The sequence below is a fragment of the Danaus plexippus genome, chromosome 17, assembly GCF_018135715.1.
Source record: "Danaus plexippus chromosome 17, MEX_DaPlex, whole genome shotgun sequence".
In the NCBI taxonomy this organism is placed as follows: Eukaryota; Metazoa; Arthropoda; class Insecta; order Lepidoptera; family Nymphalidae; genus Danaus; species Danaus plexippus.
In genome coordinates, this window is record NC_083548.1 from 808,613 (window position 1) to 834,516 (window position 25,904).

Consider the following 25,904-nt stretch of genomic DNA (forward strand, 5'->3'; position numbering starts at 1 on the left):
TTAAGTCGTGCTAAAGTATCTCTTGAAAACTTTTTAAGCATTACCGTAATAATAAAATGTGTATTATAATGTCCTTTCATTTCCCTCTGTGTAATATTGTCGCGAATGTTTTTAAAGGTCATATATTTTCAGCTTAAACTTGCACAGCTTTAATCTGATGGAGATGATATAATTTTCCATAATTCTCACAAGAGATTAAACCAATTAGAGGAACTTTTCTATTTAGATAACTCCTGATATTATGAAACTAATGAATGGCATAATGACGTTTATTAATTTATCAGTAAATAGTGCTACAATCTGACAAAAGTTTCAGTATTCGCAAACTTGGTGAAGAGCCAACTGGTATAGAGAATACAAAAAAACATATTTCAAAGCACATAACTGGCTAGAAGGGTCGACATCAACGTTCAAGAGAAATATTTTATTCCACTCTTTATTATATTTGTCGTAGTCAATGAATCCTAAAGTTATGCCCCTGTAAAATAATAGTAATATATTATATAATGGAAACTATAAGTTGCTAAACATGCTCTTTACCTAATACAATATAAGAAATATTCTGTAATTCAGATTCAATGTAAAATGACATATGTATGTACATATATAAATTTTATGTATAGCAGAATATTGAGGTCATTAATGTGAATAAATAATCATTTCTTAACAGCATGCATATTTTATTGTTTGGATAAAATGGATTTGAAATTAATTTAACTTTCACTCATTCATCAGATAATAACGATAAGTGGCCATTAAAATTTCATAATGAATTACTAAGACGATAAGTCAGCAAGGTTCGCTGAAGTAATTTTGATGGGTTCCTAAAACTCTTAACGACTTCAAAAGAATGATTTGATAAAAATACATTCTTTATACACATTCACAATAATTATTTCTTCTTCTTTCTTGGTCCTATGTCCCCTAGATGGGGCAGAGGGCATCCACAGTACGTCGCCATCTCGTTCGATCTTGAGCTTCGCCTTTTATGTCGCTCCAAGTCTTGCCGATGTTTTTGACCTCTGCAATGATCGTCCGCCGCCAGGTCTGCTTAGGGCGACCACGTTTCCGCTTTCCTTCAGGGGTCCAGTCTAGGGCTTGTCTCGGTATGTGTTCCGGATCCCTTCGGAGCGCGTGGCCGATCCACTTCCACTTGCGACGTTTGATTTGCAGGTCAATCGGTGTCTCACCGCAGCGTTCCCAGAGATTAGCGTTGGAAATTTTCTCGGGCCAGTAAATACCGAGAATACGGCGAAGACACCAATTGACGAAGACCTGAAGCCGATGCGAGATGTCCTTAGTAACCTTCCACGTCTCACATCCGTATAACAGCACGGATTTGACGTTGGACCGGAATATTTTGAGTTTAACTCTCCTGGTTAGTTTCCGCGACTGCCATACAGGACGGAGTTGCGCGAAGGCTGCTCTTGATTTGGCGATTCTCGAAGCGATGTCCTCTTCGGCACCTCCACTCTCCGATACTATGCTTCCTAGGTAGGTGTATTTGTGGATTTTTTCTATAGCCTCTGTGCCAATGAGCAACGGCAGAGAGGTTGTTGCTCCGCACCTCATCTCCTGGGTCTTTCGCGTGTTTATTTTTAGCCCCATCTCTAATGCTTCTCGTCGTAGGTCGTCCAGTTTGGTTTGCATGTTGGCGTGTGTATGGCTCAGCAGGCATAGGTCATCGTCATAGTCCAAATCTTCCAAAGTGCTGGACAGTCCCCATTCTATGCCGCGGCGCTTGCTTTTCGTCACTTTCTGCATGATACCATCCAGAACGACAAGGAAGAGAATAGGAGAAAGGAGACACCCCTGGCGAACACCTGCATTGACTGGTATGTCCTCCGACAAAAGACCGTTGTGAATTACTTTACAGGAATATTTCCTGTAGAGGGCTTTTATCAGGTTGATTATTTTGTCGGGGACTCCAACTTCACGTAAACGTTCCCAGATACCTGTCCATCTCAGCGTGTCGAAAGCTTTTTCGAAATCCACAAAGGTCAAATACATTTCCCTCTGCCATTCTGATGCTTGTTCGAGGATTATGCGTAAGGTAATAATCTGGTCGGTGCACGATCTGTTGGGTCGGAATCCAGCCTGTTCTCTGCGAAGAAGAGGTTCAATGGCCCTCGATAGTCTGTCTAGGATAATCTTGCACAGCACTTTAGACGGAGTAGAAAGCAAGGTAATCCCTCTCCAGTTGGCGCATTCACTGAGATCTCCCTTCTTTGGCACAGTGATGAGAAGCCCTTTAGTCCAGTCATCCGGTAACTCCTCGGCTGACCAAATGTTCCGCAGAAGAGGTGTTAGCGCGTTCGCAGCGGTAGGTATTCCTGCTTTTAGCATTTCCGCCGTGATGAGGTCGTATCCAGGAGCTTTACCGTTCTTAAGCGACTGGATGGCTTTCACTACTTCCTCTTCAGTGGGAGGAGACTCGTCGATATCGAGGCTTACAGCGGGCAGGTTGGCAGCTGTGGTTGGTGTTATGGGGCTATTTGAGACTTGGAAAATTTCCTCAAAATGTTCACGCCACCGTTGGAGCTGTCCCTCCGATGTAGCAATCAGTTCACCCCTTTTGTCCTTCAGGGGCTTCTTCTTCAAGGCTCGTTTTCCGGTCAAGATCCTCGTCGCCTTGTACATCTCCCTGAGATTACCGGAGTTGGCAGCTCGTTGGGCGCAATCCGCCACATTTTCCGCCCACACTCGCCGATCGTGGCGAGCACTGCGGTATATGGATTTGCGTATGTGCCTATATTGCATCCTCAGGTCTTCGCGCACTGCCTCATCGATAGTTGCCAGAATTTGAAGGTGAGACTTGCGCCTCTCCTCAATGAGATTCCAAGTTCTCTGTGACATCCAGTCCTCGCGTCTATGGCGTTTGTAACCAAGAACGACGGAGCTGGTCTCTGTGTAGGCCATTTTGATGTAGTTCCACTCCGCGTTGACAGATGAATGGTCCGCTTCAAGGGCGGAGAAGCGATTTCGTAGTGATACCCTAAAGGCCTCACCTACGACTGGGTCCTGTAGTTTGTTGATCTCAAATCGTTTCCCAACCTTGGTAGTGGTGTTTGTGGGCCGAGCTACAGCTACTTTGAGTCGTACCTTGGCAACTAGAAGGTGGTGATCGCTATCGATATCCGCGCCACGACGGTTGCGGACATCAAGCAGTGATGAGCGCCATTTGGCGCTGATAGCAAGGTGGTCGATTTGATTCTTGGTGACTCCATCGGGTGAATTCCAAGTGTACTTGTGGTGATCACCATGTATAAATAATGTCCCCCGATGGTAAGGTCGTTGTCCTGGCAGAACTCCAGGAATCTCTCTCCATTATCGTTGCGGCCTCCCAGCCCGTGTGTGCCCATGTGTCTTTGACAGCCGAGGTTTTCCGTGCCAACCTTGGCATTCAGGTCCCCCATGACGATCACTATGTCTTGTTTGCGAATGTTCTTTATAGTCAGATTGAGTGCACTATAGAAATCGTCCTTGTCCTCCTCTGACGCCAAGTTTGTAGGCGCGTAACACTGAACGACGGTTATCTTGCGGGCCCTACTGTTAAACCGAGCTGTGATGATTCGCTCTGAGATAGGTTTCCAGTCCAGGAGGCTCTTCTTCGCGGTGTCAGAAAGGAGGAATCCAACTCCGTTCTCACGTACTCCTTCTTCGTCTTCCTTTCCTGAGTAAAGAAATGTAAGGCCTCCAGACAGTCGTAATTCTCCAAATCCGTTTCTGCGCACTTCGCTGAGACCGAGTATCTGCAGCTTGTATCTTAGCATTTCTGCTCCTGCTTGAGCTAGTCGGCTATCCTCGCTCAGCGTTCGTACGTTCCAGCAAGCAATTCGTGTCCGTATTTTCATGCCAAATGTCTTCGTAGTTTGATCGGTCCGGTTTTGTACTGTGTTGGTTTCGCTAATCTTTTTGGATTTAGGTAAGCGAGTGATTAGCCCACTATACCCTAGCTCACTGGTGGGGCTGCCACCTTAGAGCCAGTGAGCGTGCTCGGTTTTGTCACGGGTTTCCTCCCTAGTGAGTAGGTTCTGTTTTGAGGCGCAGAATATTCGCCTTTCATAATTATTTCAATAAAACTAAATAAACATAAAGCCGCAACATCAATATTTTAAAGGTTTAACAACTATTTACAACATTTAAAAAAATGCACTTTGGGTCAAACAGTCTAGGACTATTTTGTGACTTTAAAATAAATTCACAAAAAAAATATTTTAGGAGAGGTGAATTTTTTATGTTAATAATGGCTATGTTTGTAGTTAAACGACATTATTTGTTTTTAAATTTTTATATACCAAAAATGAAACTATGTGTTAAAGATAATATATATAAAACATTTTACATATATACATATACCTACAGTTGCATTTGGTTAATGTTATTTATCCAGCGTTCGTGTATCTCATTTTCATATATTTTTTATTGAGTAAAAAAAACCGCAGAGAATAAAAGAGCAAAGTCGAACACAGACTTGGAAGATGAAGGAAATAGAAGTACTGACACTCGAGCACTAAGCGAATTACAGCTTGTCTTGGAGAGCCTTGCACAAGTATTGTATTACCTTATTCCATTCAGCCTTAACAATGGTAACGCTGCAATGCGTCTGAGTGAATTCAAAAGGATTTGAAATGTTTTGATAAAGCCGAGTTTAAAAATATGTATTTGATAAATATGGGAGGCTTTGAGGAAATTTTATCCGAAAAGGAAACAAAAATATACAATTGTCCTTACCTCAGATGAAGACCTGTCTAACTAAATTTCAGTTCAAAGCTTCGTTTTCATATCATATTGATTAATTCAATTTATTTTGTTAGTTTATTTTAATACTGCGATCGGTCATCTTACAAAACCTGCGGAATTATCTTCAGTGTACAGCACTCTCTTCGAAATTAATGTACATTATAATATAATTCAAGTCTCGGTAGCTAACTCCGTCACCGTAATTCTATTAAATGAATATAACCCGCCGCACACAAACCAGTTCCGCTTCATAAGCCGTTGTGATATAATTTGTTAAGTCCCTTTGTCTTGTTTTAAGGGCAGGTTCCCTCTTTCTTATTTTATTATCGTAATTAACATCATCATGTCCATATCAAAAAGTGTTTATTTAAATATCTCATGAAATAATTAAATATATGTGTATATATGATGAAACAGTCGGTAAAAAATACATACACGTAATAAGAACTAATAAAAAAGAATTTCTTTAACTACTTATAATGAAGAAATATTTTCATTGTAATTATTTTTAAAACAAGCGTGTATTTTGTTCTGTAATTTATTTTGTCATAATAGCCTCTACTATTATTTTATAATTGTTATGTTGGTTTACTAGTTCAGAATGTTTCAGCTTTAAATGCACCATTTCTACAATACTGAGTACACTGAAGTTTTATATAAATCAGTATTTGTTTCGTATATTTAAATGATATACACAAAAAAAATTACTAAAAAAAAACTTGCGATCTTCTCACCCTTCTGTTTCTCATCCGAAATTGTATTCTTGTAATTAAAATAATGCTCTCAATAAAAATTCGTAAAAAGTCATAATGAAATAATAAATTAATTTTCAGGCACTTATGAAATAAATCATGTCAATAAATACTTGAAAATTTTATAAAGTCTCTGCCCCGAGCTTCATTAGTTTTTTCGTAGCTAGTTTAGTTTTATTTTAAAATCTGCTTTGTATGTATACATATATACGCTGATTTTAAATGCAATCACGGCTGTTCCGCTCCTTGTGATGAAGCTTCGTGAAAGTACCAGAGAATTCTAGAGCTATATGAGAATACTTTTCAGAAAGGTTGAATATAATTTTAACATATTTTTCTTATTTGTAAAAGAAATGTTATATAAAGTAATGATATTGTTAGCGAAGTGACAACGCTACTATAAAACAGAGTGAACTCAACAGAAGCAATTATCAGTGGACATGAAAGATTTATTGGTATGGAAATAAAAGCGATAAACGATACGCTAACATCTGTTGTTGATTGAGCAGTTAGCACTATTCCATTAGCATTTACGTCAAATACGAGTTTATTTATGTATTGTGTATACTTAGAAAAATTTATGAAACGTTTAGGATGAAATGGCATTTGACGCAAAAGATACCTTATTTTTCGTTTAAAATTAAAAAAAAAACACGAAAACTGCTCGAAATTAAAGCCTTAAATAATTAGAGAAGAATGAAAAATTATAACATTTTATAATTATTTGTAAAATTCTGTTTTTTGGCGAATATTTTTCATTTATCAAGTAAATAACGCGTTTACAACTGCAACGCTCGTGGGAATCCGATAAGTGGTAACATTACTCACAGAGCATTATATTTTGGTTATTTTATTCGTGAATTTCCAGCGACCAGACAAAGACAATAAATGTTATCAGGTGGAACAAAACTTGGTCGGTTTATCTCCATCAATATAGCCCAAAGATCGTCGCCGAGAATTATAAATTCTACATTCCCCTGGGATTCAATATTATTGATAGCAGAAATAAATTTCTCGTTATTTACAAAAGTAATACTTTTTGACGTATGTGAGTACTTTTCACTATGGTATTTGAATTTGATATGGCTGGAGAAAATGTTAATGGTATGTTTAGGATGATAGACGGCTTATTTCTATAACTTACCTATAGTAGTTGAGGACTTGTGCGAACACGCCAGGGTGTCTGTCGAAGAAGTATTCATTGAGAACGGGGTCGTAATTAGCTAGAGCCTCCGTGAGCCGGGAGAGGCGCGTCGCGGGAATCTTCTTCAAGGTGGCCTTGTAAGTTTCGTATCTAAAATAAAAATATCTATGAAGAACTACAGTTTGAATGTATAAAAGAAAAACAGTGTAAAGAACCTAAAATAAAATATGCTGTTTATATTCCAAACTGTATCATTTGTGTCCTATAAAATAAAATGGTTAAGTTTTTTTTATGTTTGTGCTACAAGAACAAATTTCTATTTAACACACAAATTTTTGAAACTGTACAAGGTATTTTGCCCTTGTTTACCAATGTCGGTTAAATCTAAGTAAAAGGTAGATCCCCAGGGATACAAAGCAAACGTCATTGGCTGATAGCGATACATTCGACTAGAATCAATTGAGTCTAACGAAAAGTTTGTTTATTCTCCCTCATGATTTTCTATTGATTAGACTCTCGTGTTCTTAAACTACGTGATTTCCCTAGCGGCTGCCGGCCGCAGCCAACTTTAGCTCGGTAAAACTGCATTCGATTCGTAAATTATGTAAATACAAATAATACAACCATAGTATTTGTCGTAGATCATATTTAAAATAAACTTATTCTTAGTCAAGCATATAGAAATAATGACATTTGGAAATATCGCAATATTTTTAAACAATGTTCAATGTCAGAATTATAACGATTAAATTAAAAAAATTGCCACTTTTCCAACACTTAACTTACATAAGAACCTCATTAAATCTTTATATTGATATGTTCAAGCGGACTCATAATTTTTAAAATAAGTGGTCGAGATTTAAAATCGTTAGTTCGGCACGGCACACGTGAGATACTCATTAGGTATATAAATGTTCAACAAAACAAAATAGTTCCTGGAATATAATTACTATAGCTCTTCTGTAACCACTATGAGTTTCTGTATATAGTTGCCAAATAATCGTAAACTGTCTATACATAATTTAAGCCACTATACCTAGTCTGAAATCAAAGCCACCAATAATGAAAATACTTTGCGATATCCGTCGCAGTAATTTAAAATAAACTGATGTAGCCTGTTATGCAATAACCTTGAAGCACATGGATTTTCGCCAATTTTGGAATCCATTAAACTATACAATACAATAAAAATACATATGCCGCAAAAGTAAGTGAAAGGCTATCAAAAAATTACGTCTCGTTTTGTTGTAATAGACATGAGATGTCATTTTTTTTCTCGAACGTTCCCTCAAACCAATTATCTGATAGCAACATGTAGTACAACTGTGATTACAAGATGAGATAAGAATCCTATCTAGTTTATATTTATTTATACAAATAGCAATTACGTTCTTAATCTAAATGAAAACAAAATGAACTCGATGTGTTTTACTTGGAATGAACCGCTTTATTATTTACAATCGTATGGCAACACTGCCGGCTCTGATTAACATAAAGAAGCTATGTTTTATTCGCGTATTTTCAACTCATTAAAAGTTATAAACTACTCCCATATATGTATATATAATAGACTTAAAGTGACAAATCGTTGGTCTGTGAATTTACTCAACTAAGTAAAATTCTACTAATGTGAAAGTTTTTTTTTATTATTTTTGGTTTTATTTTATATATCCTCGTCTCGTTTGTCTGAAGGCCTACAGTTTAACCTTCCATCACTCAGAATGTTCGTATTGGGATATTTATCTCCATTTCATATAAAAAATAACTTCTTAAGATTAGCAAAATATCAGGCCCTTAATCCTTGTATGTAACATGCGGGCGTTCTTACAATTAACAATCCTTTAATAACGTTACATTTCGTTTTAAATAGAAGGTAACTTTAAACCAGATGTTATAGTTGTAGTTAAAGTCTATCTATCTAGCTACATCCAATAAAGGAGAATAAATTCTTATAAGACTGAGCAAACACAAGTCTTGAGAGATAATTGTGATACGGTAATTATAATTCGGGTGCCCAAGTGTTTCATTTGGATCTGAAAGTCCTCACTGCATATTTTAAAAGCCTCTTCTTCCACCTAATTGCGCCTTTTATTTAACAGATTTTTTTATATACTACTTTGGGATAAACAAAAAGAATTATAAAAAATCCAATTCTTCAAATTAATTCTTCGTTCCTTCTTCTTTCAATCTGAGTCTGATTGATTATAAAACTATATGTAGAGGAAATTGCTCCAATAAATTCTTTTCTATCAGACTATCGAATATCTTAATTATTGATCATATTTTACCTAATTAACATTTGATAATTGTAATTTATATAATTGTATTATATATATATATATATATATATATATATATATATGTGTGTATATATATCACCTCGACATTTAATGCTCCACAAGTCGTAACAGAATCACCCGTCCAGCACTTACATCCTATTTATAATATCGAAGGTAACACATTTAGGTGAGGGTTAGTTACGATATCATACAGTTGGGCTAGTTTCCCTCGTAAGAGTTTCCAGTAAATAATAAAAAATTCAATATTACATAAAACATGCTATGGCTCTAATTGTAAATTATAATATCAATTATTAAGTATTTGAACGTTTAATTTGCTATCTATAAATATTATTAATATTAGTTTACACTATTATGACTAATACAGAGATGGCGCTAGTTAACTATTATAGGAACTCCCATTTAATATCAGAATATAACGTAAGGCTTAGAATTATAAAATGCATCATGATTCAAATTCTTATAAATAACTATTATCGACTATATATATATATATATATATATATATATCTTATTTTGACCGCTAATACGCCGTGAAGTGTAGACAAACTTTATTGATTATTTTTGGATTGGTTGATAGTGGCAACCCTAAAGAGGGATTGTCTCTTGTATGTTTGCGGGTACCGGAAGCTCAAGTTTCCCATCCGTCCTTTCTACTGCGATATCATAGATCAATTCCTTCCTTGCTCCATTCTCAACACGCGGAATGTTTAAACAAAGTATTTACACATTACACAGTTAGGTGTGTAAACAAACATAAAACAAAATTTACTATTTGGTTCTATACTAGCTGTTGCTCGCGGCTCCGCCCGCGTGTTGATCGCTTTTCGCGTAACCATATATATATATCAAACTTACAATTGAACATAACTTCTTTTTCCTTAACCGATTTTGACAAAACAAAGTTTTGATTATGCTTCTAATTATATGTAATCCAACTGCGAAAACCGCGTTCAAATCCGTTCAGTAGTTTTGAAGTTATAACGTACCAGACAGACAGACAGACAGACAAAAATTCCAAAATTTGTTTTTTTGGTTTCTATGACTCTTCTTTAATTGCCTCCTATCAGTTTTTTGGAAAAATATTTAATGTACAGACATTCGATTTTTACTGTCTTATTATATATATATATTGATAGAATACTCATTCATGCGTATATTGAAAGTTAAACATTATTAAAATAACCGTTCATATTTTTTTTTAAACAAAGTAATCACGTGTAAAATGGAAAATGTCAATTAGGTCGCACATATTACAAGGTTTCTTTCCCGATAAGATGGAGAAGACCCAATAGCTTTGCAGCGAAGTTATCCGCGTACGCGATTCTACTTTACTCATAATGTTTTTATACCCATTTATAAAATATATTATCTCTATTATAAGAGAAAATCATATAAAAGTAAAGGATTAAATTTAATTAAATTGTTATTTACTGTACATGGATTAGGTTGTATTAAAAAGTTAAAAAAGGCTTTACAAAAAGATCGTATTAAAAGATCTCACTGCGGATTTTGATCAGACGATTACAGCAGACTGTCTAAACTCAAGGACGTACAATTTTGTCTAAATTGTCCCAAAATTGTATTAACTTAAATAAAATTGCTATTTATCGATCGTTCGTTCTCTCTCGGATAGAACACTGAATCCTGGTATCTAGGGTCGAATGTCGAGATTAAGATAAATAGATTTACTCTAGCAAAATGTAATTTCCAACTACTATTTTATGAGCAGTCTTTTTTTCTTCTTTACTTTTCTGCGGCTTCTCTCCTCTAAATTACATAGGAAGAATTCTATATACTAAATATGACTCAAGCATTAGCACTACGATGTACTTTTTGCTGATAAAATACATGGGAGGGTCTAAATTAACTTACGTGCCAAGCCACAGTAATCCTAGAGCATTCAAAAAGATATCATGTCACTTTACAAAAAAATTTAAACGTTGTTTAGTTCTGTACGCCTATAAAATATGTCTTTAAAAAATCTTCTTATTACAAATTATAGTGACAATTTTATGAAGCTAAGATATGAGTACATATATAAGTTTTAAATATATTTAACTTTAGCCCTACCGGTCTTTTTGCTAGGGAAGTAGTGCTGTGAATTTTATGATATTAAGAATGTTTAATATCGTATAAAATTTTCGTAAGTTTAATATGAATTATTCTAAAATAATACGAAGTCTGCAAATACACCAGTTGAAAGAGGCTCAGTATAATGTTTGGAAAACAATAACATTTTTGATCGAAATTAATATAAATCTTTAAAACATCTTTCGATAAACGTTACTTGCTGTCATATTTGTTAACATGTTAAGCCTCTTTGATCGGTCGAGCGTAATTAGTGAAGATACATTTTCAAAGAAAGTCCAAACAAACTTCGTGTTGAATTATGATAAAATATAATTAAGTTTCGTTTGAGAAAATTGACTTTAAAATGACTCGTGAAAATTAAATGTGGAAATTCGTAAATAAATATAATATACATATTTTGGAGATTTGAATATCTCAAATATTATTTCGTAATTGTGGACAGTGATTTTTTTTCTTTTAAACTTGGAAAAAAAGTGAAAAAATTGATTCAGACTTTGATGAAATACTTTGCAGGAAAACCTTATCCTACTAACAACACACTATTTAAATTCTATAGGAATTTAAGTCAATGTGATTCCATCCCCGAGTGCCACTTTTACTATATAAATAAGAAATTAAATTATATTGAGCGTTAATTTTCATTAAATAAGGCTGAAAACTTGGGAGTGTAAACGGGGCGAGTTCTTTTGAAACGTGAATTAAGAAAATAGTAAAAGACCGTAGCCACTTTGAAGTTTTGACGCCATCGTTAATTTTTAATAGGGTCTCGGAGACGCGGTACAAATTATATGAAACAGCGACTGAACAAATTGCAGAAATTTGACAATTGAGCCAAACTCGAAAAAATTTATGAAACTATAATTATTTGCAAAATTTTCACTTGAAATATGTACTGTAATTTATATAAATGTGTTTTTCCACCTCCAAGAAATATAAAGCTTGATATTTGAAATAATATTTAATTAAATAATTAATAAAAATGTCATCAACAATAATTTAATAAAACTGTCATCGACATTAACAGCGTTAGTACCAAAGATTTCCGGGAGATAGAGTCACTTTGCCAATTATATTTTCGTTTCCGGAATGTATCTGTTGTTGACGTAAGCACTATATGTATAGATATTCACGTTCACAGTTTTAATTACGATTTAAAATAACCGTATGTGAGATATATTTTATTTCAAAACTGTTGTTGCTTAGGCTTGAGCCTTCAGCCTCATTAACTAGTCAAGCCACACTTTTATACTGTTTAAATAGTCAAAACTTAATTGAAAACATAATCATTATGTTCTGTTATTAAATAATCTTGGAACGATATCGTAATATATGCGAATATAATGTCGTCGCTAACGCTTTTCCCTTAGAATGGTACATGATAATAGGCGTTGAAAGTGTGAAGGTTTATACAGCGATAACTCCTTAATGTACCCGCTGAGTCCCCCGGGACAGCCGAGTTTATCTTTTTATATGACTTGTTAACCGACACTTGGACGCTGTTGAACTTTTTCTGTGCAGAACGACTGCTGAAATAAAAGTGTACGTAATAATCCAGCTACCAATTTAAATCTACATTTATTTATTACGAAACACGACGATTGTTTTATCGAAGTATTATTTTACGTTAATCCTCATGCATATATTTTCATACACACACAACATTTGCTTTGAATAAATAAATCAGAAAAAATCAATCAACTCGCACTGCATGCAACCATAAAAATATTCAATCCAATGAATCGCAAAACCGAATAACACTGGGACGTGTTTAAGGCAATTGGTTGTATTGATTAAAGTTTGCTTTATTTAAACCGGCTTTAAAGTATTACTGGCTTAAATCTAACGGTTATTCTAACGGATACCACGGAACAGTATTTATAATGGAATTTTCAACGAATATTTGCTTTGAAAAATTCATAGTTATCTTCATTAAGCTATTTACAAAATGAAAATATTATTTTATACATTCTATTCATGAGACCGCAGAACGACCGCCCAAATTAATTAAACTATCCACAGTTGCGAAACGAAACGAACACAATATTAATATTAAAATCAGAAATATAAATAAATCTGTTTCAATAAAAATCTGCGTAAAATGTATACCTACAGATATATTATTTATGTACTTATTTTAGTCTTTGTAAAACGGAGTAGAAGAACTTAATTTGTAGAATATTTTCAGAATTTAGTTTAAAATATTGAAACAGATGAACTAAATGTTTTTACATGACATCGTATTAAAAAAACATATTTTCCTTGATTTGTTAACATTAACTAAACGCCTGAAAATAAGGGACTAACCGCGCCAATAAAAAGTGTATATTTACAAAGTAAAATAAATTATATGTGATTAAAAAAATAAAGGTTTTTTAATTACAATAAAATAAATAAGTTATACTATCAAAGAAAAGTATTATTTGTAAATATCGTGCACTACATAGTGCTCATAATTCTTAATAAATGTCTGCAACATTGAACTCGTAACTATTATAGTTAGGCCTCAATAATTTCAAACAAGGGTACAGTTTTATAGAAATGATGTTTATCCCATGGTTTTAATGAAAATGGTCAGGTCATTGTGTTCATACAAATTCAAAGCAAACCTATTAATTTAGATATTATGATGTACACAAACAAAAATTTATAAAAATAGCAGTCTGCATAACCCTTTAACCATACGAAGCCCACGTATAAGCGGAGTTTTACATATATTTAGTTAAGTTCCTGCGTTGTAACATGCCAGAGGATGAAACCTTATAATTTTTTAAAAAACTTGTCCTCCAAACATCGTGGATAGTAACCTTACGCCCTATGATTACATTGTAACAGCAACAGAGCGTATTTGTTAAAAATTTCCAAGCTTCGAATCAGCACCGACAACGTTATTAGAGTCGTTCTCAGTTATTCCACTGGACATACGAATTTACGATCCGAGACCATTCCAGACTTTGTTACCTAGCACAAAATATTTTCTCCATTTAAAAAGCGAAAATAACTTGACCCGGTTAAAAAATTATCGCTTTTAGAACAAACTATATCGTAAGACTATTGTCTGATTGTATCAAAAATTTCCGTAGTACAAAACATTTGTGATGATATCATCCACTTCAAAAATTAACTTTTAATGGTTAAATAAATTTAAATAATATTTTCGTTTTACGTATAATAATATACAAACTTTTAATACCGGTAGTATAGTTTTATTCTCATAGACAGAATAATATTCAGAATAACTGTATAATTGGGTTTATTTTGTATTAAAACGATGTAAAACTTTTTTAATAGAATGAAGAGCGATGTGCACATAAAAGAAAAAAATGCCCAAACACTGAAACGGCGTTTGAACTGAATGGTATTCAGCAACATGAGTTCTAGATAACTGTATGAATAAAACATGCACTTTAATCACCTCTTTCCACTATATACATTAAATTTGTTATTGTTACTAAGTGGTTACGTAATTCACTTGGAAGTAAACTTATTTCTCATAAACAGTCAGCTTTGTATAATGTGAGGATCTTGCAAACTTAGTTCAGTTAGTTAGGTGATGCCTTTGACACACTTATTATGTGCACTACACCTTAAACACTTACGTAAAGCCATCCTTGTGCTTTAGACTTTTTAGTCTATTACAAAAATAAAAAAATAAAAATATTTTTTTTTCTCAATTCGTTAGTCTATAATATTTACAACAATAATTTATGAATTTAAATATAAATGTTTTAATTAAAAATACAATTATATTTAAACCACAAAATAAAAGCATGGATAAAAGAAGAGACATCGTACAAGTGATTCGTTTTAGTGCAACAGTGATAAATGGCATAAATATTGTTGTAAAAAGAAATACTAGATTTTTGTGTGAGACTTGCAAAGGATTTACTACGCGTGTTCATAGCGCGACAACTGTACGGTTTCCTAGTAGAAATTAACAAATGATTAATCTTATTTTGAACCGTGTTTCAGATTATTATCCGCACATTACTCATCTTGTATTGCTGACCTCTGTATAACATAGGTTTAATTATCGTCAAATTTTATTCCAATAAAACTATAGAAAAACGACTTTATATAGTAAAATGAATTAATTATTTTTAAAATAACTTATCCTTTGATACTTTTTCTTACAATTATAGATTGGTCACTACGACTGAATAAGTATCTGCGTTTGAACTTGATAAAAATACTCTTTTTATTATTGTTTAAACTTATTACTACTGGATATTTTTTTTTATGTTCAACCTCATAGCAAGCGTTTTTCTTCCTGTTATATTATTTCTATAGTTTTTCGTAATTATTAATCATACTGTATAAATACTAGACAACACGCTTAGTATATATAAGTTAACGTACAATATTTGCGAATTGGCCGTTGATTTTGTTTGTATAATTGAAGTAACTTTTGGAAAACAAAGTTTAGTTTTCACGATTTATATTTTATTACTTATTATTGTGTTTTTTTTTTTAAGTACTAGATATGATCAATTAATATATTCCATTGAAATTATATCAAAATTTTCCCACCACAGTAAGGATGTTTTAGTTTTAGCTTACTTTAGATATTAATTAATCGAAAAAAATTTACATTTACAATTTTATCATATATCACAAAATATTTATATAACACTAATATGAATCTGAAAACCAGCGATTTTGTACAGATAACGCTGACTATACTTTCTGAAATACACACATATTTTTATCAAACATTATTTTTACGAAACTACCGCCTCCATAAAGATATAAAAGATGAGTTACGGCCCACCAGGTCACACACGATCATTTACTAGGGCAGTTCCTGGAATTTAGTCTGTGAAAGTCTTGATACAAAGAATAGAAGAGAGCAAAGAGGACGTATGATTTTTGTGAGCACCACTCATGAAACAACACTTTAACTGCTATGAAACTTATTGTGAACACAAATTGGATCTAAAATTTTATGTGAAGTGCAAAAGAAAGTTCGTTTGTTTAGAATTTACTCCTTATTAAATCAAATTATTATTAATAAAACATGCATAAATGTAATGCTTATACACGTGTGTGTGTTTGAATCCCTAACGCAAATTAAAGAAGGACAACGTCATATGGAAAAACTAGGGAATATTGAAGAAAATTATATAAAGCTTTACAACTGTTATATATTACAAGAAATCTTTCATAAGTTTCTGAAGCGTTGCCATTTAATTGATATTTAAATGAGTTAATTAGGTTGGTAATGTGTTAGTTCCAAAATCTGGAAATGTAATAAGGATGCGTAATATAGTTTTTTTCATAATATTCGTTTAAGAAAATTTAATATTGATTTATTTATAAAAAGTAATATTCATGGGTATGATTATTATATTTGATAAATAACCATAATACTCGAGACCGCCATATTGCGAATTTTAATATGAATATCCTATAATATTTGCAACACATGTAATCAAATACGTTTCCTCATCTGGAGCATTACAGAAATTTTTCAAATTCAATTAAATATTTTTAAAATTACGTAAACAAACAAAAAGAATCTAAGTGACCTATAAAAATTTGTTACGTGACCGGCGGCGAAATTAATCTAGTGGCAACAAATAACAAAACCTTTCTATCACTTTGTATGTGTATAAATTATACATTTAATTTCAACTGGATAATGCTCGACTGTGATTCCACCCGTTGGAAATCGTATCCATCCTTGAGCACACTTTTATATATGACAATAGAGTGTAGTTGGATTTTCATTTTCAAAGAACTTTAGATTACTTTCCAGTAAACGTGTAAAAGGGTAGACGATAGATAATTAAGTGTCTTCCAGTTAGTCTCCACTGTCAACTACTGCCAACGATTTCTTAACTTTGTCTGGCACTTCTCTAAATGCAATGATCTGATAAAACAAAATGTTAGCTAATTGCCAGCCAACTTTTCTATCGACAGTTTGACGTTTTTTTAAATTCTATGACCTCGCAGATTTATGTCGGAATATATGCATTAGCATGAGATATGCTCTCGTCAAAAATATAAAATCTCACGTCATTGGCCACACTACTAGACCTAAAGACACAGTTAGCGCATGGTACTAATATTTAGATTCCGCGCATTATAGCAATATGTTTTACAAATGTTTTCTGCGATCTTTTAAGTAACACTTTTGTCTCTTAGCTTATAGGAAGAGGTTTTATTAAAACATAAGATAAAAACGGTCTCCATAAAGAAGCCTTACGTAATAAAATCACTAGTTCAGTTCATATTTTTTTTTACAATTTATTATTGTATTTAAAAAAGTGCTTTGACCGTGCTATACGCGTATATACTGCTAATGACAGACGCTAAAAGAAGAATGTTAAAAAAAAATCAATCTTATTACAGTTTAAGGTAAATTGTAGTAAAATTATTTGCAAACCTCAAAACTGTAGCCTTTCTTACTGTTTAAGTAGATGAGACAACTAACAACTTTACTAATTAAAATCCCTTCCATTAACAGTTTAACTCTTTACTCCATAAAAATCTGTCTACTTTTATAATCGGATAATGTTAAATTTTGCCTCGTTGCCTGGCTCAAAAACAAATATGAATAAAAAAATCTTTCATTATGATATGGGCCAATAAAAACAAAAATGGTAAATAAAAAAATATATATTGTTCTTATTGCTTAATACAAACGACTGTTTGTTTTAAGTATCACATTTAACTAACTTTCACTTGAATAAGAAGTATAATGATAATAACAGAATAATTCAAACTAAATCTGTATTTTAAATTTTACACGACCAGGCTAACGACTATTAGCTACTTTACAGCTGACAATACTGGACGTGTTAATGTATATATATTACAATGTAATTTCCACTAGAAGCTTATGAATTTAACGTAATAAATACAAAATACAGACACAGTAATATAAAAACAATTTTAATAAAGATATAAATTTATCGGGACTTAAAACCATGTGTGAATCGCTAGAAAAGAGTTTTTGTTAGTGTTTAAAACTTTTTGATTCTGTTATAATTTGAAGGTACAAGGGAACCAATAAACGATCCCTTGAAGTAACAAAGTGTGATGACAGTTACAACGAGAAGATTTCATTCGATTGGACAATCTGTATTAAGTAAGGAAACACGGTAAATTGAAGTGCCCCTAACCGCTAACATAACGCTCCCATAGAGACATAAACAGATGTACAAGATACTTTAGCAAATTGGTCTCAGAAATACATATTTTGTTAAAAATTTAGAACTGCTCCTTATATAAGATGAACTATGTAGAAAAATAGAGAAATATGTTATGATAATATTGGGATAAGTTCTGACTATTTTAAGCAAAAAAGTTGGTCTTATTTTGAAAAATCTTGAGGTTTTGTGCTTAAACGATATAACTGTAGCTATAGGGTCCATCCTCGCATCGTCGCATGAGTAGACCCATTTTTACATCAATAAAATGCCATACATATAAACTTATACTTTATTCGAATATAGTTTTTATTGTTTAATTATACAACATAACACGATATTTCTTATTTTTAAATAAAAATACTTAATAACAATCGAAAAATAAAGAAAAGAAATAAAGTAAGGAAAAGATACCGAAAAATAAATGATATTTTTTTCTTTAGCTTTTGCGTAACAATACGTAATATACAACTACTGTGAGCTGAGAGGCTTTTAGCTTTATGCAACACATTACAGTGGACAGTTTATATCTACACTATATGGAAAACTCAATGTTGTAAAATCGGTGTCATTTATTTTAAATTTTTCAAAAAATATGTAACAAACGCTATTTCTCTATACACTACGATCTGTTAAACAGAAAACTGCAATAAAATTAATGAAGAAATACTATCAGACGTCACGGATACATATTACGAGAAATAAAACTCGGATCTTAATAATAAAGAGCAATTGCTTAACACTAAAAATATATTTATTAATAGAATAAAATTCACAACTTCGTTGCAGTTTCTTTATTGTCCAACTCAAACTGTATCTAATTATATGATTATAAAATATGGAAGCAGTGATACCTGTTTATTGCATGAAACACAACAAGGTAGCTCCTAGCCTATGGGCCCCAACAATAACACTAAATTATCGTCACCCTGCCCAAAAATTAATAGCCTAAAAAGTTTGTTTAATTTACGCAAATGTTCAGTTTTGTTTATTTAAAATGTTGCCTTTTATTTATACGCGATATTTAGTAATGGCTGCATCCGTCGCTACATAGACTTTCAGCCTAACGGTGCCGAAAATAACAAAAAATATTCTGACTTTTCTGCATAAAATCAGTTCAAAATTAATGTCAAAATTTTGAAACACTATAGATTTACTGCCGTGGAGTTATTGTTTATTAAAAATATTCGCAAACTTGAAGTCGTTTTTATGAAGTTCATAATAACTGAGTGTTGCTTGGTTAACACAATGTTAAGAGACTGGTGTAGAGTTATAAAATAACTACATTCTTGTAACAAAAACATTCTTTGAAAGTAATATTAATCATAAAAATTATTGAAGTTTTAAGCATATTTATACTTCCTTTTATTCTCCTGAAAATTATTATCTATGTTAACAAAACATTTATATAATATCATCTTAAGAGCAAACCGTTATAAATTTCTAGGAAACAATGTGTACGGATTGTGTAAATGATATAACAAGCATTACATTAACTTATAAACTTACGGCTTTGTCGTACATTTTGCTTTACAAATCGGTTCCAATCCTAAAATAATTACCATGAATATCAAACGTTCCTAGATTGTATTTGGATCCTCTAAGATATTGTTACAACGGAACTCAGAGAATGTGAACCCATCTCGAACTGATACAATAATTTTAAGCCGAGATTAAATTCTATTAAAAAGTGCTCTTGCTGTAGGTATAGTATTGTTGAAAAATAATTTTTGAACAATAACTTTATTGCGTGTTTTATATGTTCGCATTTTTAACATCTAAATATGTTATTTCTGAAAAGCTAACTAATTATTTGCTCTGCTACTATGGCTAATCGTATTTTTTTTTTTGTTCTTGTCTTGAAAAGCCTGAGAAGAAAAGTGTAATATTAAAAAGAGCGAAGAAGTTCAAGGGTGTCTTAGTGTTTTCTTTGTATAGAATAAAGAACACAATATTTCTTGGTTTCCAGTATTCATATATATATAAAATATTTGAATAATTACTATTAAAATGAAATCTAGATCTCGATGAATTAGCTTAATTAATAGATATATCTAGACAAAGAACATAAATCAAAATGAACAAGATTTTTTGGTCGTAAAAAACATCAAGTTCAAAACCGTTACATCAACGCCCGGTCACTTATAATATAATTTTTCAAACAACCGTTAAAAAGTAAATAGGTTATAATTATCGTTAAAGAAAATTAGCTTTTCAGACCCTATAATGGTGATTATTAAACAATGCTGCAAATAGTACTCTCAACCCTTGGGATTAGAATGCTAAGACCTTGGTCTTTGATTAAATAATCGATTTAAATAAAAAAAATGTTTACAAACAATTGTTTATTAGGCCAAACTTCGCAAAGACTTTAAACATTTAGAAGGTCAACACAAAGTTATAGCCTATATAAACAAAACAATTAGTACGACAGTTAAAACATTTCCACTAAAATAATATAGTACTAAAGCTAAAACTTTCACTATATGTGTATCTTTGTATTACAATACGTTCCTAAACAAAAACAAAAAGATATTAAAATTTTTACAGTTTAATTAAATATATCACATTTTTAACCAAAATTATAAATAAGTGTATATTTTTTTCTACAGAAATGATATTATGATATCGAAACAAAGTAGTTACGTGATCCGCTATCAGTGGATCATAAATATTTTTGTCTTCAGACGAAACTATTAGGACGAAATGGTAAGTCGAGTCGCTGGCTATTATTATTATTTGTAGCGTGATATTAAAGAAATGTAATACTGAAATCATTTAATAAGTTATTAAATAAACCCTTACTTTTTTGTCCACCTCCAAGAAGGTATTTTTTATGAGAAATCAATTAAGGGGATGAAAGTAAGTTTAATATTAGAGATAAAACGTTTGCGATAGACTTCAATGACCTTACGAGAATCCATCGGTTAAGGTATAAAAAACTAGCAATTCTCGATACTTAGTTTAACGATGCCAACTTGAGGTTAGCTAACTGGAGTTCTATCAGTGTCGGACACTCAGGACGGGTTGACTTTTACGATCAAATGTAAATAATATTTTTCACAATGTGTATTCACATGACCATACGTTAATGTAAGAATTAACATACTTTAAGAATGCCAGAAAAAATAACTTCAGAGCAACACTATCATATACTAAAAATATTTGTATTTTATTATTAACAGATAACTTTGAGTCTTTTATCTCGAATTTAAGAATAAAAAATTATCATACAGTTTATGTTTTATTTTATTAATGCGAGTTCGAAATAAACCAGAGCCAACATGTTAGAAACTGTCTTTTGAAAACTAACGAGTAAGTCACAGATAAAAAAAACATTACAGACACTTTAGTTTGTGTTACAAATAAATTTCCATATTTATTTTATTTCCTACTTCATAGTCGACTCAGTAAACAATGAACCTGTTCATAGACATCTTTCTAGCATCTGTTAAAACTTAATACATTTTTAAATTCAAATATGCTAACTAATTCAAATCCCTACGGTGCTTGTTTTTTCAGAGACTTACTTACTTACTTTGTGGTAAAACAATCTCTCTTATTGTTGGCTCGCGTCTTAGTCTTAGTATATTTTGAGTCTAGACGAGTTTTAAATCAGCGTTTTTTGTTAGTAAAGAACCTAAACATTTTGTTATATTATTCAAATAATATTAGAAACTAAAGATGAAGGTAGTTTATTGTTAAGCGTTGACTCAAATCAAAGTCAACTAGAATGTTCTAGATACTGATTTTACTTGAATTGTAAGCCTCAAACATTTAGAGTGTAGCGTATATTCTAATAGAACAGTAAAAAATAGAAATATCTTGTAATTTTTTCCCATCTACCATATTCTATTGTTGGTTTATCTTATAAAAAATAAGTAACTCTTAAAATATTTATTCTTATATAAGGTCTAAATACACTGTTAATGATTTAAACACTGCATTATTTGTCTTAGTCGTTTGTCGTAAACGTCTTCATTGAATAATTAAACTCGAAACTAAAAGAAATATCTCAAAGAATGAAGTGTCTCACAGAGCACTGAAATAAAATAAAAAATAACGTAAAAGGGAATAACTAAGGAGTTTCGAATATCATTATGATGTAAGTCACTAGTTCGTTTAAAAACATTTCTCTGAAATCACCTCGTACGTCCAATAAATAAATTTAAGTTAACTGAAAATATCATTGGCTTTTATTTTAAGTACACTTCCCCAGCCACATATAACTTAATGGATATTAATAACAAAACAACATTTAATTTCTAAACACTTTGGTGATATTTTGAAGGTTTCAGTGACCACGTTTTAACACGTTCACCGGCTCGGAAGTTAATTCCCTCATATATGGAAACAGCTTTACTCTAAACAGATACGCGGGATACATACAAGGTTTTTATTGGGCCTGTGATTATTTTTAAATGCAACTTTATTAATAACAAGTTATTCATTAACGTTCTTTAATATATGAATAAGATGTAATATGTAGAACGCTCTTGTTGTCAAGCTATGACTAGCACAAAAGATACCTATATTATTTTATTATGAAATAGACAAAACACTTAAAAAAAAACATTAAAAAATATCCTTAGATATAAAATGTATGCCATCCTGTAACCCATTCTAGCCACGCTGAAGTATTATAGGCCAGTTGTACATTTTCGGAAATCCATTCTCTTGAGGCTCTTAAAAAGTGTACCTTGTTAGATCCTAAAATATAAATCACTTAATAAAGAAACACGTCACATTAAGTTATAACGTAGACGGACTTTTTGTGCGGAATAGATAATTTCATCAAATGACCGTTGAGACGTTTTATTTTACATTTTCTCGTCTGCCATTTAATAGTGGATGATTATCATAAAGACGACCTCTTATAAAATGTCAGTTAAGAAATAGCAAACGGCTGAGACCGAGCCACTTTGAAGTTAGAGAGACTTCGTTAATTTTTAAGAGGATGTGAAAGAACGTAAGACGTAAGATGTTGCGATTAACTTGTACATTTAACTTTCACATTTAAATGCTTATTTTTATTATAACTGTTCTGTTATTAAAGTGGAACTGTTGAAATTTCTAATAAAATATAAAATATTACGTTATAGTATTAATGAAGAAATAGTCAATAAAGAGCAAATATATTTATGTGAAGCAAATAAGCAAATATCTATTGGACCCTTTAGACCCGAATTGCTCTAAATTCTATTCATTAAATTCATATAAAATGAAAACCACTTTAGTTTAAATAAAAATCATAGTACTCTTGTAAACACTTAACATATATTTATTACATATTATAATTTATACATACATGTTGTCCAAATGTCTCTGATTGGAAATTTAAAATAAAATTAAGCAATTATTAATTTAACACGATTTTAATCAATCAATTAATGTTTTTATCTTTAACAATAAATTATAACTGATAACATCTTATCGAAAATGTAATTTGTACAAAAAAGTGAACTCTGTCCAAAGAAATTTTAAAAACTAGTAGATCTGGAAATACAACATTATTGTTGAACAGCTCTCTTAATATATAACGGGAAAACGATTTTAAGTTACAGTAGTTGCTTATGTTTTTAGACCGAACACTCTAAAAGAGTCAGAGAGTGTGAAGGTTTATGCGGCGAAAAACCTGAATATTCTGGCTGAGACACGATACGGTACTGACGGTCATATTTACGTGATTTTTGAACAATAATTCGCGGACTATTTGCGTAAAAAACGTGATGCAACTGTTACACTTCACATGTACAGTTATAAAATATATACATATTTTAATAGTTATATCATATTAAGTTATTTACTTCATTGATTTCCAAACTCAGTACACCCATGTTATAAATTATAATGAAATAACCACTGTATGAGAGATTTATTTTAAAACTATTATGTAGTCCTTTAACGTGTTCTTTCAATATCACAATATAATTGTTTGTAATAAGAAACGCAATTTATATGTTATCCTGTTGTTGATATAATTCAGTTTTCTAATTAAATTGTTGATGAATTTAAAAATAAACGAATAAGACGATGATGTTACTATACTTCTCCCTTTGAACAAAACAAGAATAAGTCTACAGAATTGGTTAGAAGTATTTTGAAAAATATTATTCTAAATACAGTTTTGACAACATTTTACAATATTATCAAACCCGTAGCTTTAACTGCTTCTTTTAAGTCAAGAAAAAAAAAATTACGGCAATGAATTAAATTTTTATTGAATTTCACATAAAACAACAACAAAACAAATACAGAAGTCTTATTTTAAATAAAATTTCAATTTCACGAAATTAAAATTCATATGAATTTCACGAAATAGCGATCGTTTAACGGAAGCTCTAAGAGATAAAATAAAACAAAAGAATGCAGACACAAATAAATACTTCAAATAAAAAAATAAGGGCTAAACCTTTTTTTTAGCTCTCTTGCTACGGTTCTTTTAACTCTTGATTAGTTCAACGCGGTACTATTTAGCACAACTTTCATCCGTAGTTACCTAGCCGTAACCGTCTGGCCGTTGCTCGGTACTCCCTTTCTTACCAATGTCCATACGATACATCCTTTTTTAGGAAATGTACGTGAAATTTAAATGAAACTGAGTTTTCGAATGCTACGTGTTTTTTATTATTTTTTATCTCCGCGATCCCGATGTTTCGTTTCCTTTACAGTGACCGTGATCACGGGCAGACGAGATGAGACCTTTTTAATGAGCTCAAACCTCCTCATGATAGCTTTAACACTGAAATGAAAATATCAACCTGCCATTGTTAGATGATTTTATTAAACTACAATTATATTCTTTCTATTAAAGTAGTTCCCTCATTTATAAGCTATTTCTCTTTTTAGTCTAAGATATATATTAACACATATTCCCACGTTTTACGCCATCATAGATTTAGACAATTATAATCAGGAATGGAAGTGTGCTTTGAATGATTCGATACATTATAAATAATAATGTATAGTCCCGCGCGGTATAATTTAAAATATGAACTAACGTATTCGTCTGTTCTTAATTTTGATTGACCTTGAACACACATACTGAGGCTTCTGTACGTAATATATTGATTAAACAATCTTTTTTACATAAACCATGAAGTCAAACCTCTTTATAAATAATAAACAAGAACTTTCTGCAGCGTTAAAGTGTACCGGGAAATATCTCGTTAACAAAAAAATGTAAGCGACATCAAGTAATCCGATTTTTTTAATATTCGTTAACTTTAAAACGGTAAAAATTTTCGGTAGTCCATAAATAAAAGCACATGAAGTCGAAATATTGAAAACATTAGTTTTTGCTTCGTTTTTGGAACTACCTTCCATAACTTTATTACTATTCTTCTCAAATAAACTGTATTATACCCAGCCCTCTGTTTTAATTCTTGGTAGCATACTGTCTAATTCTGAAAGAAAACTAATTATGTATACTATAAACAGATAGAAGCATAGATGTCATAGGATTTTTGATTCTAGTACCGCTTTTGAAAGCCCTTACCTATCGATAAAATTATTTCAATTTATACTCTAAAACATTCTGGTATAATAGTCGTGTGTTTAATAGTTCTCAGAAGTCGCAACTAAAAGCCGTAACGTCAAATAGTTCAAGGTTGTAAATCTTTTATGAGAAGTCAAGCAAGAAAAATATTTCAGTGTATAGAATATATGAAGTTGATCTAAACAACATCGTGTATACTCAGCCTAAAAGCCTTTGAAAAGT

At 31.8% G+C, this 25,904-nt stretch overlaps 1 protein-coding gene across 2 annotated transcripts in view; it reads right to left on the reverse strand.

Moving 5' to 3' along the window:
* The window catches only part of LOC116771295 (potassium voltage-gated channel protein Shaw-like), a 131,262-nt gene that overhangs the window by 96,353 nt on the left and 9,005 nt on the right, over positions 1-25,904 (reverse strand). For both annotated transcript variants that reach the window (XM_061523357.1, XM_032663117.2), the window contains exon 2: positions 6,640-6,789. In XM_061523357.1, coding sequence (XP_061379341.1) covers positions 6,640-6,789 — 150 coding nt within the window. The remainder of the gene's footprint in view (positions 1-6,639; positions 6,790-25,904) is intronic.